This window comes from Eurosta solidaginis, chromosome 5 (assembly GCF_040869045.1).
Source record: "Eurosta solidaginis isolate ZX-2024a chromosome 5, ASM4086904v1, whole genome shotgun sequence".
Lineage (NCBI taxonomy): Eukaryota > Metazoa > Arthropoda > Insecta > Diptera > Tephritidae > Eurosta > Eurosta solidaginis.
The window spans coordinates 69,954,770-69,967,878 of record NC_090323.1 but is presented as its reverse complement, the minus strand read 5'-3'; the positions used below and the strand labels follow the sequence as shown (position 1 = coordinate 69,967,878).

General features: G+C 36.9%; 1 protein-coding gene across 1 annotated transcript; it reads left to right on the top strand.

The window, feature by feature from the left end:
- Positions 1 to 314: 314 nt before the first annotated feature.
- LOC137254175 (bestrophin-4-like) lies at positions 315 to 12,037 on the top strand. Its single transcript, XM_067791906.1, has 4 exons — positions 315 to 493; positions 1,154 to 1,907; positions 1,973 to 2,161; positions 11,366 to 12,037. Exons 1-4 carry the CDS (start codon positions 315 to 317, stop codon positions 12,035 to 12,037), a joined length of 1,794 nt encoding a protein of 597 aa, XP_067648007.1.
- The last annotated feature ends 1,072 nt before the right edge of the window (positions 12,038 to 13,109 follow it).

The following is a 13,109-nucleotide window of genomic DNA, read 5'->3' as shown; positions in this document are numbered from 1 at the left end:
CATCCCCTTTTGTATTGGCATAAGGTGGCACTTATATGCTGAAAAAAGTAATTTTTCTAATGCCTTTCGTAGCAAGATATTTTTTTTCTACTCCTATTTTTCCAAAACGGGTAAAATTTCCCCGAGGGCTCACAATTTTATATCAAAAAAAATCATTCATGCACTTGGTTAATTCATTTTAAAAATCTGTCAAAAATATTCATTGAATATAAAAAGTTATTTCAAAAATAATTTGTTTAAACACAAAAGTTATAAGGACTGTAGATGCTGAATTTATTTGATAATAATTAAAAATATATATTTGTTCAGCCAGAATGACTGTATCCTACCAGGCTCAAGTGGCGACCAGTACTTTTAATTGTTTTCTCAAGCTTTTGATACGCTGGCGGGGAAGCATCTACAAAATTATTTGGATGGACTTGGCTGCGTTCTTGGTATTATATTACTTTTTTGGTTTAATTTACCGATTTGTTATGGGACCTGAGCAAAAGCAGTAAGTAACAAAATGCAATCCGTCAAAAGAGTACTCTGAAGAAATGAAAGTACCAAGATATGCAGATATTTGTCATACAGTTGGGCATATGCACATATGTATGTATTGCATGGTGCCCATCACAAGAAATAGTCAACCCCGCAGCGAGTTAGGTGGCTTGGAATGTACCCGCGGCAGGTATGCCTGTCGTAAGTAGCGACTAAAATACCAAACATTTAAGGGGGTTTGTAGCGCAACCCTTTCAAGGGGTTGCCAGCGCAAAATATAGCTTCTCTTACTCAATTGTCAACCTCACTTTCCGCGGCGAACCCTGTTTCTTTCGCAGCCGAGGCTCTGGTGACCCCAAACTCTTCATGGATCTAGCGGGTAGGTGGGTGATATAGCCTAGAATGTTTCATTAGGTCATACTATATCGTTCCCGAGATGGTCGGGTTAGTACTTTCATGGTGCATGTTACCGGAACGTACCGGATCGGCATCCGAATAGGACCATCAACATCGATAACACTCCCCGAAACCTTCGGGGAGTGGCACTATTGCTGCAACAACAACAACAACAACAACATAAATACTCAACTTTCCCAGCTCTCACATAAACTTTTCAAAATTTTCTTCTATATTGTATGTTTCTTCATCCAACCATGCCTGTAACTCGTCATAGCCTGTTTGAGCTCCTCATACACTATTGTCACAGTTCCAGCACGCTTATACCGCTTTCGTTTGTGCTCGGCTTTTATATTGCAGTCGTCATGCAACGGTGGTGGGCTCAGTACATCACTGTGCCATGGCCTGATCCACTCGCAGTCTATGTGAGTACACTCTTCGTGGGACAAGATGAACGTGGTCGTATAATGCGTCGTACAGTGATGCGTTATGTCTGTCTCTGTCTCACAATGATCTTTACTATGGTTGCACCAAGTGTTAAAAAACGTTTTCCAACAATGGACTCTTTGGTTGATGCCGGTATGTTGACGGAGAATGAAAAGGATGTATTAATTGCAATGGATGAAAAATCACCGAAGCATCGCAAACATTGGGTACCGCTTGTGTGGGCCGCGAGCATTGTTTCCCGAGCACGTAAAGAAGGTCGCATTCGGGATGATGTTGCACTTAAAACTATCTTCGATCAATTGGATTCATTTCGTAATAAGTGTGCAGTCATATTGCATTATGATTCTGTTCCAATACCGTTAGTGTACACTCAGGTGGTAACATTAGCCGTGTATTCATATTTCTTGGCGGCGTTAATCGGTCAGCAGTGGGTAGCCAAACATATCGATTCCGATGGGCATTTCGATTGGATAGATTATTATGTGCCTGTTTTTACAACTCTACAATTTTTCTTTTATATGGGATGGCTGAAAGTGGCAGAATCACTAATGAATCCATTTGGGGATAATGATGATGATTTTGAGGTACTAAATACGTACTAAGGTTTCTTAAGCTAAAATAAACCTTTACATCTCTTTATCTATTTCAGGTGAACTGGATGATAGATCGAAACTTACAAGTCTCATATTTTATTGTGGATGAAATGCACCACGAGCATCCAGAATTGGTGAAAGATCAATACTGGGATGGAGTTTTACCTGGTGGACTACCGTATCCTGATGATTTTCAGAAGGTAATGAGACACATTTTGATACATTCGAACTCAGACTGTTCATCAGTATTAGATATATACATTCCGGTATATATAGGGAAGAAATAGGGTAAGAAGGTGGATTGTAACGAAACTGTTCACGTTATTTTTATACTCAGCGAGTTTTGCACACAGATTATATTAACTTTGATTGGATAACGGTTGGTTGTACAGGTATAAAGGAATCAAGATAGATATAGACTTCCATATATCGAAATCATCAGTATCGAAAAAAAATTTGATTGAGCCATGCCCGTCCGTCCGTCTGTCCGTTAACACGATACCTTGAGTAAATATTGAGATATCTTCACCAAATTTGGTACACGAGTTTATCTAGACCCAGAATAGATTGGTTTTGAAAATTAGCGAAATCGGATGATAACCGCGCCCACTTTTTTATATATATAACATTTTGGAAACACAAAAAACCAGATTATTTAGTAAATATTACACCTAGAATGTTGAAATTTGACGTGTGGACTGATATTGAGACTTCATAAAAATTCGATTTTTTTTAAATGGGCGTGGCACCGCCCACTTGTGATAAAATCAATTTTACAAATATTATTAATCATAAATCAAAAATCGTTAAACATATCGTAACAAAATTCGGCAGAGAGGTTGCCTTTATTATAAGGAATGCTTTGGAGAAAAATTGGTTAAGGACCACGCCCACTTTTATGTAAAGATTTTTAAAAGGGTCGGGGGCGAATAAAATGAGCTATATCTTAGCAAAAAAGAGCTTTATATCAATGGTATTTCACTTCCCAAGTGGATTTATAACAATAATTAGGAAAAACTTAAAATTTTAATAAATGGGCATGGCACCGCCCCTTTTATGACTAAGCTATTTTCTATGTTTCGGGAGCCATAACTCGAAGAAAAATTAACGGATCGTAATAAAAATGGGTCCCAATAGCAATAAATATTTTTAGAAAAAGTGGACGAGATCGGTTAAAGACCACGCCCACTTTTATATAAAAGATTTTTAAAAGGGTCGTAGACGAAAATAATAAGCTATATATTAGCGAAAAAGAGCTTTGTATCAATAGAATTTTACTTTTTAAATTGAATTATAACATTATATTGGAAAACACTAAAATTTTTGAAAATGGGTGTGGCACCACCCCTTTTATTACTAAGCAATTTTCTATATTTCGGGAGCCATAACTCGAAGAAAAATTAACATATCGTAATGAAATTGTGTACACATATTTTCCTTATAGCAAAAAATATTTCTAGTATATATGGACGGGATCGGTTAAAGACCACGGCAACTTAGACATAAAACAAGTTTTAACGCAAACGTCATTATAGCTGTGAAGTTGCATTTTATTTTGCGAGTGTTTATTTTGCGAGTTTTAAATTATAATATCTAAATTGTAATACTAGTTTGTGACAATAATAAGTGCGAAAACCTATAGTTCATTTTAATACAATTGGTTTGCTTTGAAAAGTAAAGATTTTGTGAATTTTTAAAGTTTTAAATCAATTTCTTATTATTCATTTTGTGTTTGCCGAGTCATTGTGCATTTGTGTTTTTGTTGCAATTTTGATTGGCACCTTTTCGCCTTGCCATTGTTTTTGTGCGCACACTTTTTGTTTTTCTCGCAATTTACTGTCTTCGCAGCTGTTTGCGTCGCTTTTAAGCAGGCATGCTTAACGAACGAAACGATATCATTTCGTTACGATAATCAACGCTAATAAACGAAACGAAGTCACTTCGTTTCGTTTATTAACGTTGATTATCGTAACGAAATGATATCGTTTCGTTCGTTAAGCATGCCTGCTTTTAAGTGTCAAGTGACAGTGACTCTAAAACTGCTAGCTACCGCTAAGCTCCCAAACTTTCAGAGTTGCTTTATATATAAACTTTCTCATTCTCAGTGCTATTTCAACTGTTTTTTCTTTGTAATTTACAAACATATCTTTACCATTTCTATATTCTTGTACTAGTCTATTTTCATTAACTTCTATAAAAAATGACTTGCATTTTCAAAAACTGTCAGGTAAAAAGCGAATCCAAACGTTTTGTCTCTTGCTGGCTTTGCGATGGGCTCGCCCATGGAAAGTGCGCGGGACTGACGGCTAGAGTTGTTGACACTGTCAATGATGGGGAGAAGGGAGTACGCTGGTCATGCATTAAATGCAGATCAACTGAGGTTGACTTATTTAAACTGTTTAGACAAACACGAAATGCGTTTTCTGAAATTGCTAAAGAGTTTTCTATAATCACAGAAAGGTTCAATTCAACAAGCTATCGTGTTCAAATCTTTCAAGTGTTTGGATGAGTTACCGCATTGTTTAAATAGAAATAAAGACAACCGCGATAATAAACAAAAACACTCTGAAGACTCAGATAACGCTTTGAATCTTAACATTAATCTTCCGCAAGTGGAGCTCATAGACTTGGCTTCCCCTAATCCGCAAGCTGTGGTTCCATCCACTTCTAAGGCCGCGGAAAAAACCTTAGAGTCTCAAACTGTAACTTCTGAAACTGTAACTTCTCAATCTGTGACTTCTTATTCAGAAGCACCGGCTAAGAAGCTGGTTGTAGTCCCGCTCAAAAAATCGATTTTTGTATCTCGCTTTGACAAAGACACTTCCGTTGAGGATATCAAGTCTTATGTCACTTCGAAAATTAAGGCTGACGGCATGACTTTAAGAAAATTTAAATTTAATTACGAAAGAAACATTTCTTCATTTAGAATTGATGTCTACTCAAAAGATTGTGATAAACTTTTGGACAGCGCATTTTGGCCGCCAGGGGCTTTTGTTCGCGAAATTGTGCATAACCCTATTGAGATTACTCAAAATGTAGCAAAAATTCCTCCTCAAAGTTCCGAACCAAAAAACTTAATTTAACATCTTGCTTAAGCATTTACTATCAAAACGTTAGAGGCTTAAATACTAAATTAACTGACTTATATTTGAAAACCATTCACTGTAACTTTAATATTATTGCTTTTACCGAAACATGGCTGAAACCCAATGTTTTAAATTCCGAAATTTTTTGCGGTGAGTATCAGAACTATAGAAGTGATCGTTTAAATAGGACCAGAGGTGGCGTCTTGCTATATACTTTATTTGAAAAACATGTGCCCAAACACACATGCTCGTACATTGAACCAGTGCAAGCCTGGCTTACTAAAGATTTAAAAGCTTTAAAAATAAGAAATCACGTTTATTCAAATTATATAAGAGAACCGGTTTACATTCTCATTATGCACAGTACGCTATTTTCCGTCATAAGTATTTTGAACTTAATAAAAAGTGTTATAAAGCTTACATATGTAAAATTAAAGAAACATTATTTGCCACCCGAAGTCTTTTTATGATTTCGTAAATTCTAAACGAAGAATTAACGGGTTTCTTTCTGCCATGAAGTTTAGAAATAGCATTTCCAGCGACGATCAAGAGATTGCAAACTTCTTCGCTCAATTCTTTCACTCTAATTACTCTGCTGTGGTTGATTCATCACCTACAAATTATCCGTATGAGCTCCGTTCTAGTAACTCAATATATGCCCCACATTTGCTGCCTGAAAATGTTCTACTACATCTAAAGACCCTAAAAGAATCCTTCAAATACGGTCCCGATTTGATCCCAACATGTTTTCTTAAAAAATTTGCGGAATACATTTACCAGCCCCTTACTGATCTGTTTAACCTCTCTTTAAAAAATGGCATTTTCCCGACGGCTTGGAAGGAATCTTTTCTTATCCCACTCCATAAAAAGGAAGCAAGTCGTCTATTGAAAACTATCGTGGAATAGCAAAGCTCTCCGCTATCCCGTTATATACACTGATTTCAGCAAAGCATTCGACAAAGTACGCCACTCATTACTTGTTTATAAACTCGAATTGCTTGGTTTTCAACCTGGCCTAACTCGCTGGATCTCCTCCTATCTTTGCGGTAGAACTCAAAGAGTCACTTTCAAAAACATTTGTTCGAATGTCATCGATGTTCCCTCCGGTGTGCCTCAGGGCAGCCATCTCGGTCCTATTCTGTTTTTGATCTTTATAAACGATGTTTCCACAACTATAAAATATTCTAAAATTTTAATGTATGCCGACGACGTAAAACTTTTTAAGTCATACGCGTCGGTTGAAGAACGTTCTGTACTCCAGGCAGATTTAAATCGTTTAGTTACTTGGTGTAATGCGAATTTTATGCCTCTCAACATAGAAAAATGTAAACTCATGTGTTTTTCACGTGGGAACATACAGCCAGCTTTCTACACAATTAATGGCCAAACTCTGGAAAGCGTTGATGTTTTTGTAGACTTGGGAGCTACAATGAATTGCAAACTTAGTTTCAACCCTCATATTAATATCACAGTCAATAAAGCGAGAGGAGTTTTAGCATTTGTGAAAAGATGGGCAAAAGAGTTTAGTGATCCTTACGTTACAAAAACCCTTTTTACATCATTGGTGAGGCCGATATTAGAATATGGATCGATAATTTGGAATCCGCGTTATCAAGTTCATGTGGATAGACTAGAATCAATTCAAAAACAGTTTTTACTTTTCGCCTTGAGAAATCTTCAATGGGACTCTCCGTATAATCTTCCTCCTTACACTAATCGATTAAAACTAATAAATCTTCCTACACTTGCAAGTCGTAGAGAAATGCTAGGTGTACTATTTATGGCTAGACTTTTAAATGGATCGATTTCAAGCCCATGTCTTTTGAACGAAGTAAACTTGAATGTCCCATGCCGAGTCTCAAGGCATTATAAACCTATAATTCTTAAACAATGCAGAAGCAATTTCCAACTACACGAACCTTTTCTATGTTTGTGTGAAGATTATACTTCTCACTCGAGAATAATTGATGTTTCGGACTCGCTCTTTGCCATAAAAAATACTGTTCTATCTTCTCTTAATAATTAAAAAATTATATTTATACTTTTAGTCTATTGTATTTTGTGAATCTATATTTCTCAGCTGATGAGTTTCTCTGTAGCTGAGCGGTTTTGCATCTCGGCGCTTAAGAAGCCACTGCCTCTCAAAGACTCGGTAACAAAATAATTATAAGTAACACATAAATAAGAATTAGGATACAAAAAAAAAATAGTATGTATGAATTAAAAAAAAAAAAACAAAAACAGGATTAGCCGGTTTCATCGGGCCACTTGAGGGCAGTGCGCTGCCACAACGTCCGAGAAAAAAAAAAGGGTCCTAGACTAGAATAATAAGCTATAACTTAACAAAGTTTTGAATCAATGATATTTCACTTATAAAGTTTTGTTGTAAAGGGAAATGGGGAGAATTTTTTTTTTTAACGGGCGGTTCCACGTGTTATGTAGAAAAGTAGTTTATCTGAAACTAAATGTACAATTAAAGTTCACGCTGTGTATATAATGTTCGGTTTGTTGTAAAAGGAAATGGGGAGACATTTTTTTTGAAACGGGCGGTTCCACGTGTTATGTAGAAAAGTAGTTTATCTGAAATTAAATATACAATTAAAGTTCACGCTGTGTATATAATGTTCGGTTTGTTTTAAAAGGAAATGGGGAGACATTTTTTTTTTAAACGGGCGGTTCCACGTGTTATGTAGAAAAGTAGTTTATCTGAAATTAAATGTACAATTAAAGTTCACGCTATGTATATAATGTTCGGTTTGTTGTAAAAGGAAATGGGGAGACATTTTTTTTTTTAAACGGGCGGTTCCACGTGTTATGTAGAAAAGTAGTTTATCTGAAATTAAATGTAGAATTAAAGTTCACGCTATGTATATAATGTTCGGTTTGTTGTAAAAGGAAATGGGGAGACATTTTTTTTTTAAACAGGCGGTTCCACGTGTTATGTAGAAAAGTAGTTTATCTGAAATTAAATGTACAATTAAAGTTCACGCTATGTATATAATGTTCGGTTTGTTGTAAAAGGAAATGGGGAGACATTTTTTTTTAAACGGGCGGTTCCACGTGTTATGTAGAAAAGTAGTTTATCTGAAATTACATGTACAATTAAAGTTCACGCTGTGTATATAATGTTCGGTTTGTTGTAAAAGGAAATGGGGAGACATTTTTTTTAAACGGGCGGTTCCACGTGTTATGTAGAAAAATAGTTTATCTGAAATTAAATGTACAATTAAAGTTCACGCTGTGTATATAATGTTCGGTTTGTTGTAAAAGGAAATGGGGAGACATTTTTTTTTAAACGGGCGGTTCCACGTGTTATGAAGAAAAGTAGTTTATCTGAAATAAATGTACAATTAAAGTTCACGCTGTGTATATAATGTTCGGTTTGTTGTAAAAGGAAATGGGGAGACATTTTTTTTTTTAAACGGGCGGTTCCACGTGTTACGTAGAAAAGTAGTTTATCTGAAATTAAATGTACAATTAAAGTTCACGCTGTGTATATAATGTTCGGTTTGTTGTAAAAGGAAATGGGGAGACATTTTTTTTAAACGGGCGGTTCCACGTGTTATGTAGAAAAGTAGTTTATCTGAAATTAAATGTACAATTAAAGTTCACGCTGAGTATATAATGTTCGGTTACACTCGAACTTAGACACCTTTACTTGTTGTATATGCATTTTCACCCTAAATGTTTTACATGGCGTTGTCTAGGTTACAGTCGAGTTACACGACCTCAAGAGCTTTCGTATAATTCAGAATATATACGACGCCTATCCTTGCGATTATTTCTTGGTATAGAGAGTATGTTGTTTATCTGCCCTTTAAAAAATATATAACAGCAATAACTTAGAAAGAAAGCATGAACTCCCGTATTATCTTAGATTATCGCCTAATAGATCAATTTTACCTCAATAGGTGATCCAGGTTCCTCATTTCATTCGTCCCCTATCAGTGATTCATATGTTTACATCTATCATATTAAAAATTTTCCATAGTAAAACACTACTAAAAAAGCCGTGAGGACGTCTAGAAAACTAAGGTTTTCCAGTTAACTAGATCTCGCTCAGAAGTTGAATTTAGGCCACAACGGAGGCAAGTAAACCAAACACAAATAAATACCAACCGATACCTATAAGTCATTGCTGTGTTATCGTCGAGTTTTGGTTTTCACGGCCTTTTCTTCGTTTCCGATAAAAAAGCGAAAAATCTTCGATGTCAAATCGATAACGTATCGTCAACTTTTTTGTAAAAAATCGACAATTTTTCGATATTAAATCGATAATATATCGATAACTTTTAGATGTCATGTCGATATCTTGACGTAAATATTTTTAGTATAGATAGCCTTTCGATAACAAACCGTTACCCGTCGATGAAATCAGTAGCGTATTGCTCACCTTTGTTAACGATAGCAAGTTTATAATACTTCGACGAAATATCTATAACTTGTCTTTAAGTCGCCGATCACACACCTATAACGAACCGATAGCTAATCGATAACAACCACTAAAACTGCGATGAAAAATTGATAGCACACCGTCCGGTTTCGGTTTGGGCTCCGGTTTTGACCCCCAGTATTTACTTTTTTCGCCCCTCTTATAAGTTTTTGCTTTCCTGTCCTTAACTTTGTTTATTCCAGGCAGGTGTTGCAGCAATAATGGAAGCCGCAGCTAGGAGAGGGACTTTTTAGGGAATTTTTTATTTTCAGCGACAGCCAAAAATAAATAAATAAATTTAAGGCGCGATAACCCCCGAAGAGATATAACGGCGAGCTTCTCTTCCAATTTACGTCGTGCTCCTCTTGATTTTCCCTACAAATTGGCCGGACGGGACCTACATGTTTTATGCCGACTCCGAACGGCATCTGCAAGGCAGATGAGTTTTCACTGAGAGCTTTTCATGGCAGAAACACACCCGGAGCGCTTGCCAAACACTGCCGAGGGGCGACCCCGCTTAGAAAAATTTTCTTCTAATTGAATAACCTTATTTCTAAAATTTTGATGTTGCTTTGCCCGGGGTGCGAACCCAGGGCATACGGTGTGATAGGCGGAGCACGCTACCATCACACCACGGTGGCCGCAAAGCGACAGTCAAGCTGCCATAAAATCTCTTAGCTCCTACTCGTTCAGTTCTGCACTAGCATTAAACTGTGGCCGATCTCTTCAGGAGATGGCTCAACAGAATCGTGTACCATTCACATGGGTCCCTGGACATAGGGACATCGAGGGAAACAGCATTGCAGATGAACTCGCTGGGCAGGGTACAACCAGGCAGGTTCTTCCTGGCCAAGAACGCTTAGGTGTGCCCCTGTCCATATGCAAGCTAATGCTAAAAGAGCACATCCACGTCAAGCCGACGAAGGATGGCTGCAAACACCGGGGTGTCGAACATCGAAAGAAACCTGGCCTAAATGGGATTCTAAAAGATCCCGTCACAAATACAACCTAAGAAGGCATACAATTTCCACACTTGTGGGGCACTAACTGGTAATTGTCTCACAGGTAGGCATGCAGAAAGGTTAGGAGCGCCTTATCGTCGATGCTGCTGGAGTTGTAAAGAGGATGGGGAGGAGGAAGCGGTGTTTCACCTCATCTTCAACTGCCCGGCACTAAGCGGAGAACGGCAGCGCTTTCTGGGTGCTCCAATTCTACATAATCTGAGCCGGGTTGTGGAGCATGACGTCAAGGACTTGATAGCTTTCATGAGGTCCTCAAAATGGTTCGAAGAGGAAAAATAACGGTGTATTTTCGTTTTATCACAAGGAGCCTAATACTACTGGCCTAAGTCTGCCCTCGGGCCGCCACCTCAACCTAACCTAACCTTCCTTACCTTTCTTGTTCCTTTTTTTCATTTTCTTTCTTTACCTTCCTTTGTTTTCTTTTCCTGCCATGTCTGATTTCGCTCATATCAACTCTTCCACGTACATTGTTCTAAAATAACACTGTATTATGACTTCAATTACGCTTACATTTCGTATTCAAATATCACACATCCCACCCCTACACTACGCAATTCCCCTACACTACGCACTTCCCCTACACTCCAGACTACGTAACATTTTGTATTCTCCATACAGCAAACCAATATCACACACTATACCTACACTATACATAACAGGCTACGCTTTCATTTTTTATTCCCCCATACAGTATGCCACTACCCCAAGGCCTTGGGGAAGTGTCCTTATCACTACAGCAACAACAACGCCTTCATTTCTATTCTACTTTTAAGAACTACGATAACGCTTAAACTTTACACCTTATGCTTACATTCAGGATTCTCTTGTATCGTAACATAACTAAAAATTTTTATATATCAAAAATTATGCTGTAGCAAGTTAGAATCAATTAAATTATTTATACTACAGTCTGACGGTGCGGCATATTTTGTGTGGAAGCGACGTGACAATATGCCTATGAACTCAAGTGTACATAGCAGTATTTCGCGCATGGATTCTACATTAAGACGCATATATAAGAAGGATGATTCTCAAACAACTATCAGCCATACACTTATCTCCACGAGCTCTGGTTCCAGCCGTGGCCACAACAAACAGTCATCTTCCGATACCGAGAGGCATGTTACTACCAATAAATACTCCGGTGCCGCACGATCCACTAAGACGATCGATAAAAATATCCCACAACAATCGCGAAACTCACAAGTTCAACGTGATCGGCCTCGTTCATATGCCAGTACTGCTAGGTCTACAACATTTTCCGAACAAGAAGGCGAGAGGGAGAAAGATGATTTCGATTTGTTACGTGAAGAACGTGAACGCCAACGTCATGAGCGACAACGTCAACGTATTATGCAAAATGTATATACGGCAACAAGTGCTACAGCTGATTTGTTGCCTGCATTGATTGCTTCAGGTTTGAACTTGGCATCACCTGTACAAATACCACAGCAGCAACCAAGCGATAACCATACTGGTACACCGTCTACTAAAAGTAGCCACAGTACTACGGATAGTAAGATGGCGACGACTTCTAGAACGGATAAGAAGCGTGATGATAAGGAATCAGAGAGAAAATAATTGGTTCATAATGATATTTATTTATAATTTGTATTTTATATTTATACAATTCACAAGGTCCCTTATTCCTTTTTTCTGCCATATTCTAATCAAATTTTATATGGGAAACCATGGAAATAATAAACGGCTTCAAACATTCTAACGAATACGACGCTCTTGTGAACTGTTCAATTATTTATTAAATATTTTGACTAGTTAATCATTCTTATATTTTATATATATGAAATTGCTTAGTATGACGTATTTAGCATGGGTTGATCGAAATAAAGGGCTTGTCCTATTTTAATGCAAAAACGGAGTAAATTCAGAACTTGTTTCAACTGTCTCTCCCTTGCTGAATAAGTAAAAACCATTAAATATAGTTAAAATTAGAAAAATGTTGCTGTTGCTTTAAATAGCTAAATCAATTTTGAACCAACTAACTAGCAGGGTACCCGACGTTGTTCGGGATGCGTATTTATATTAAAGTGGCCCTTATTTTTTTTTTTTTATTTTATTTAGTGTATGTGTACGACAACCAATCGCACACCTACCAAAGCATCGCAGTACACACGAAAACTTTGCGCCACCTGTCAGCGAATAGATAAACCGAATTGCACCAAAAGGTTTGAGTCCCTGATTAACCCGTGTAAAAGGTTTAAAATTTTAGCTAAAAGTATTTCATATTGTAGGTAAATTTAAAGATTTTGGAGCAAATACATTTTGACCGATAACTCAGTTATCGATTAATTTATCGAAATATCACAAAATTCAAATGAAACCTGTGATCTTCCTCTATTGTTTGATGCCCATATTGTACGCACATTTAGAGGTTTTAGGTAACCTCATTTTAACCGATTATCATAATATGGCAGCGCGAAATAATTTTTTTTGGTACGCCACTGTATCTATTCATGAATTTGATTTTTAATTTATATGAAGCTGAAAAAAAAATTTGCAAAGGCATTCTTTGATATTTGTTTGGAAACTAAGTGTATTTTCCTTCGTTTTTCAAAAAAAAAAATCCTTAAAAGTAGCTTAATTATAGCTTAAACAACTATATCTTTTTTATTTCTCACGGGATTTTAATGGA

Excerpts from the sequence above, each read along its gene's own strand:
- LOC137254175 (XM_067791906.1), top strand. The coding sequence starts at position 315 with ATGACTGTATCCTACCAGGCTCAAGTGGCGACCAGTACTTTTAATTGT. Across the intron at positions 1,908-1,972 it reads ATAATGATGATGATTTTGAG|GTGAACTGGATGATAGATCG; the intron begins GTACTAAATACG and ends TATCTATTTCAG. Across the intron at positions 2,162-11,365 it reads CGAACTCAGACTGTTCATCA|TCTGACGGTGCGGCATATTT; the intron begins GTATTAGATATA and ends TTTATACTACAG.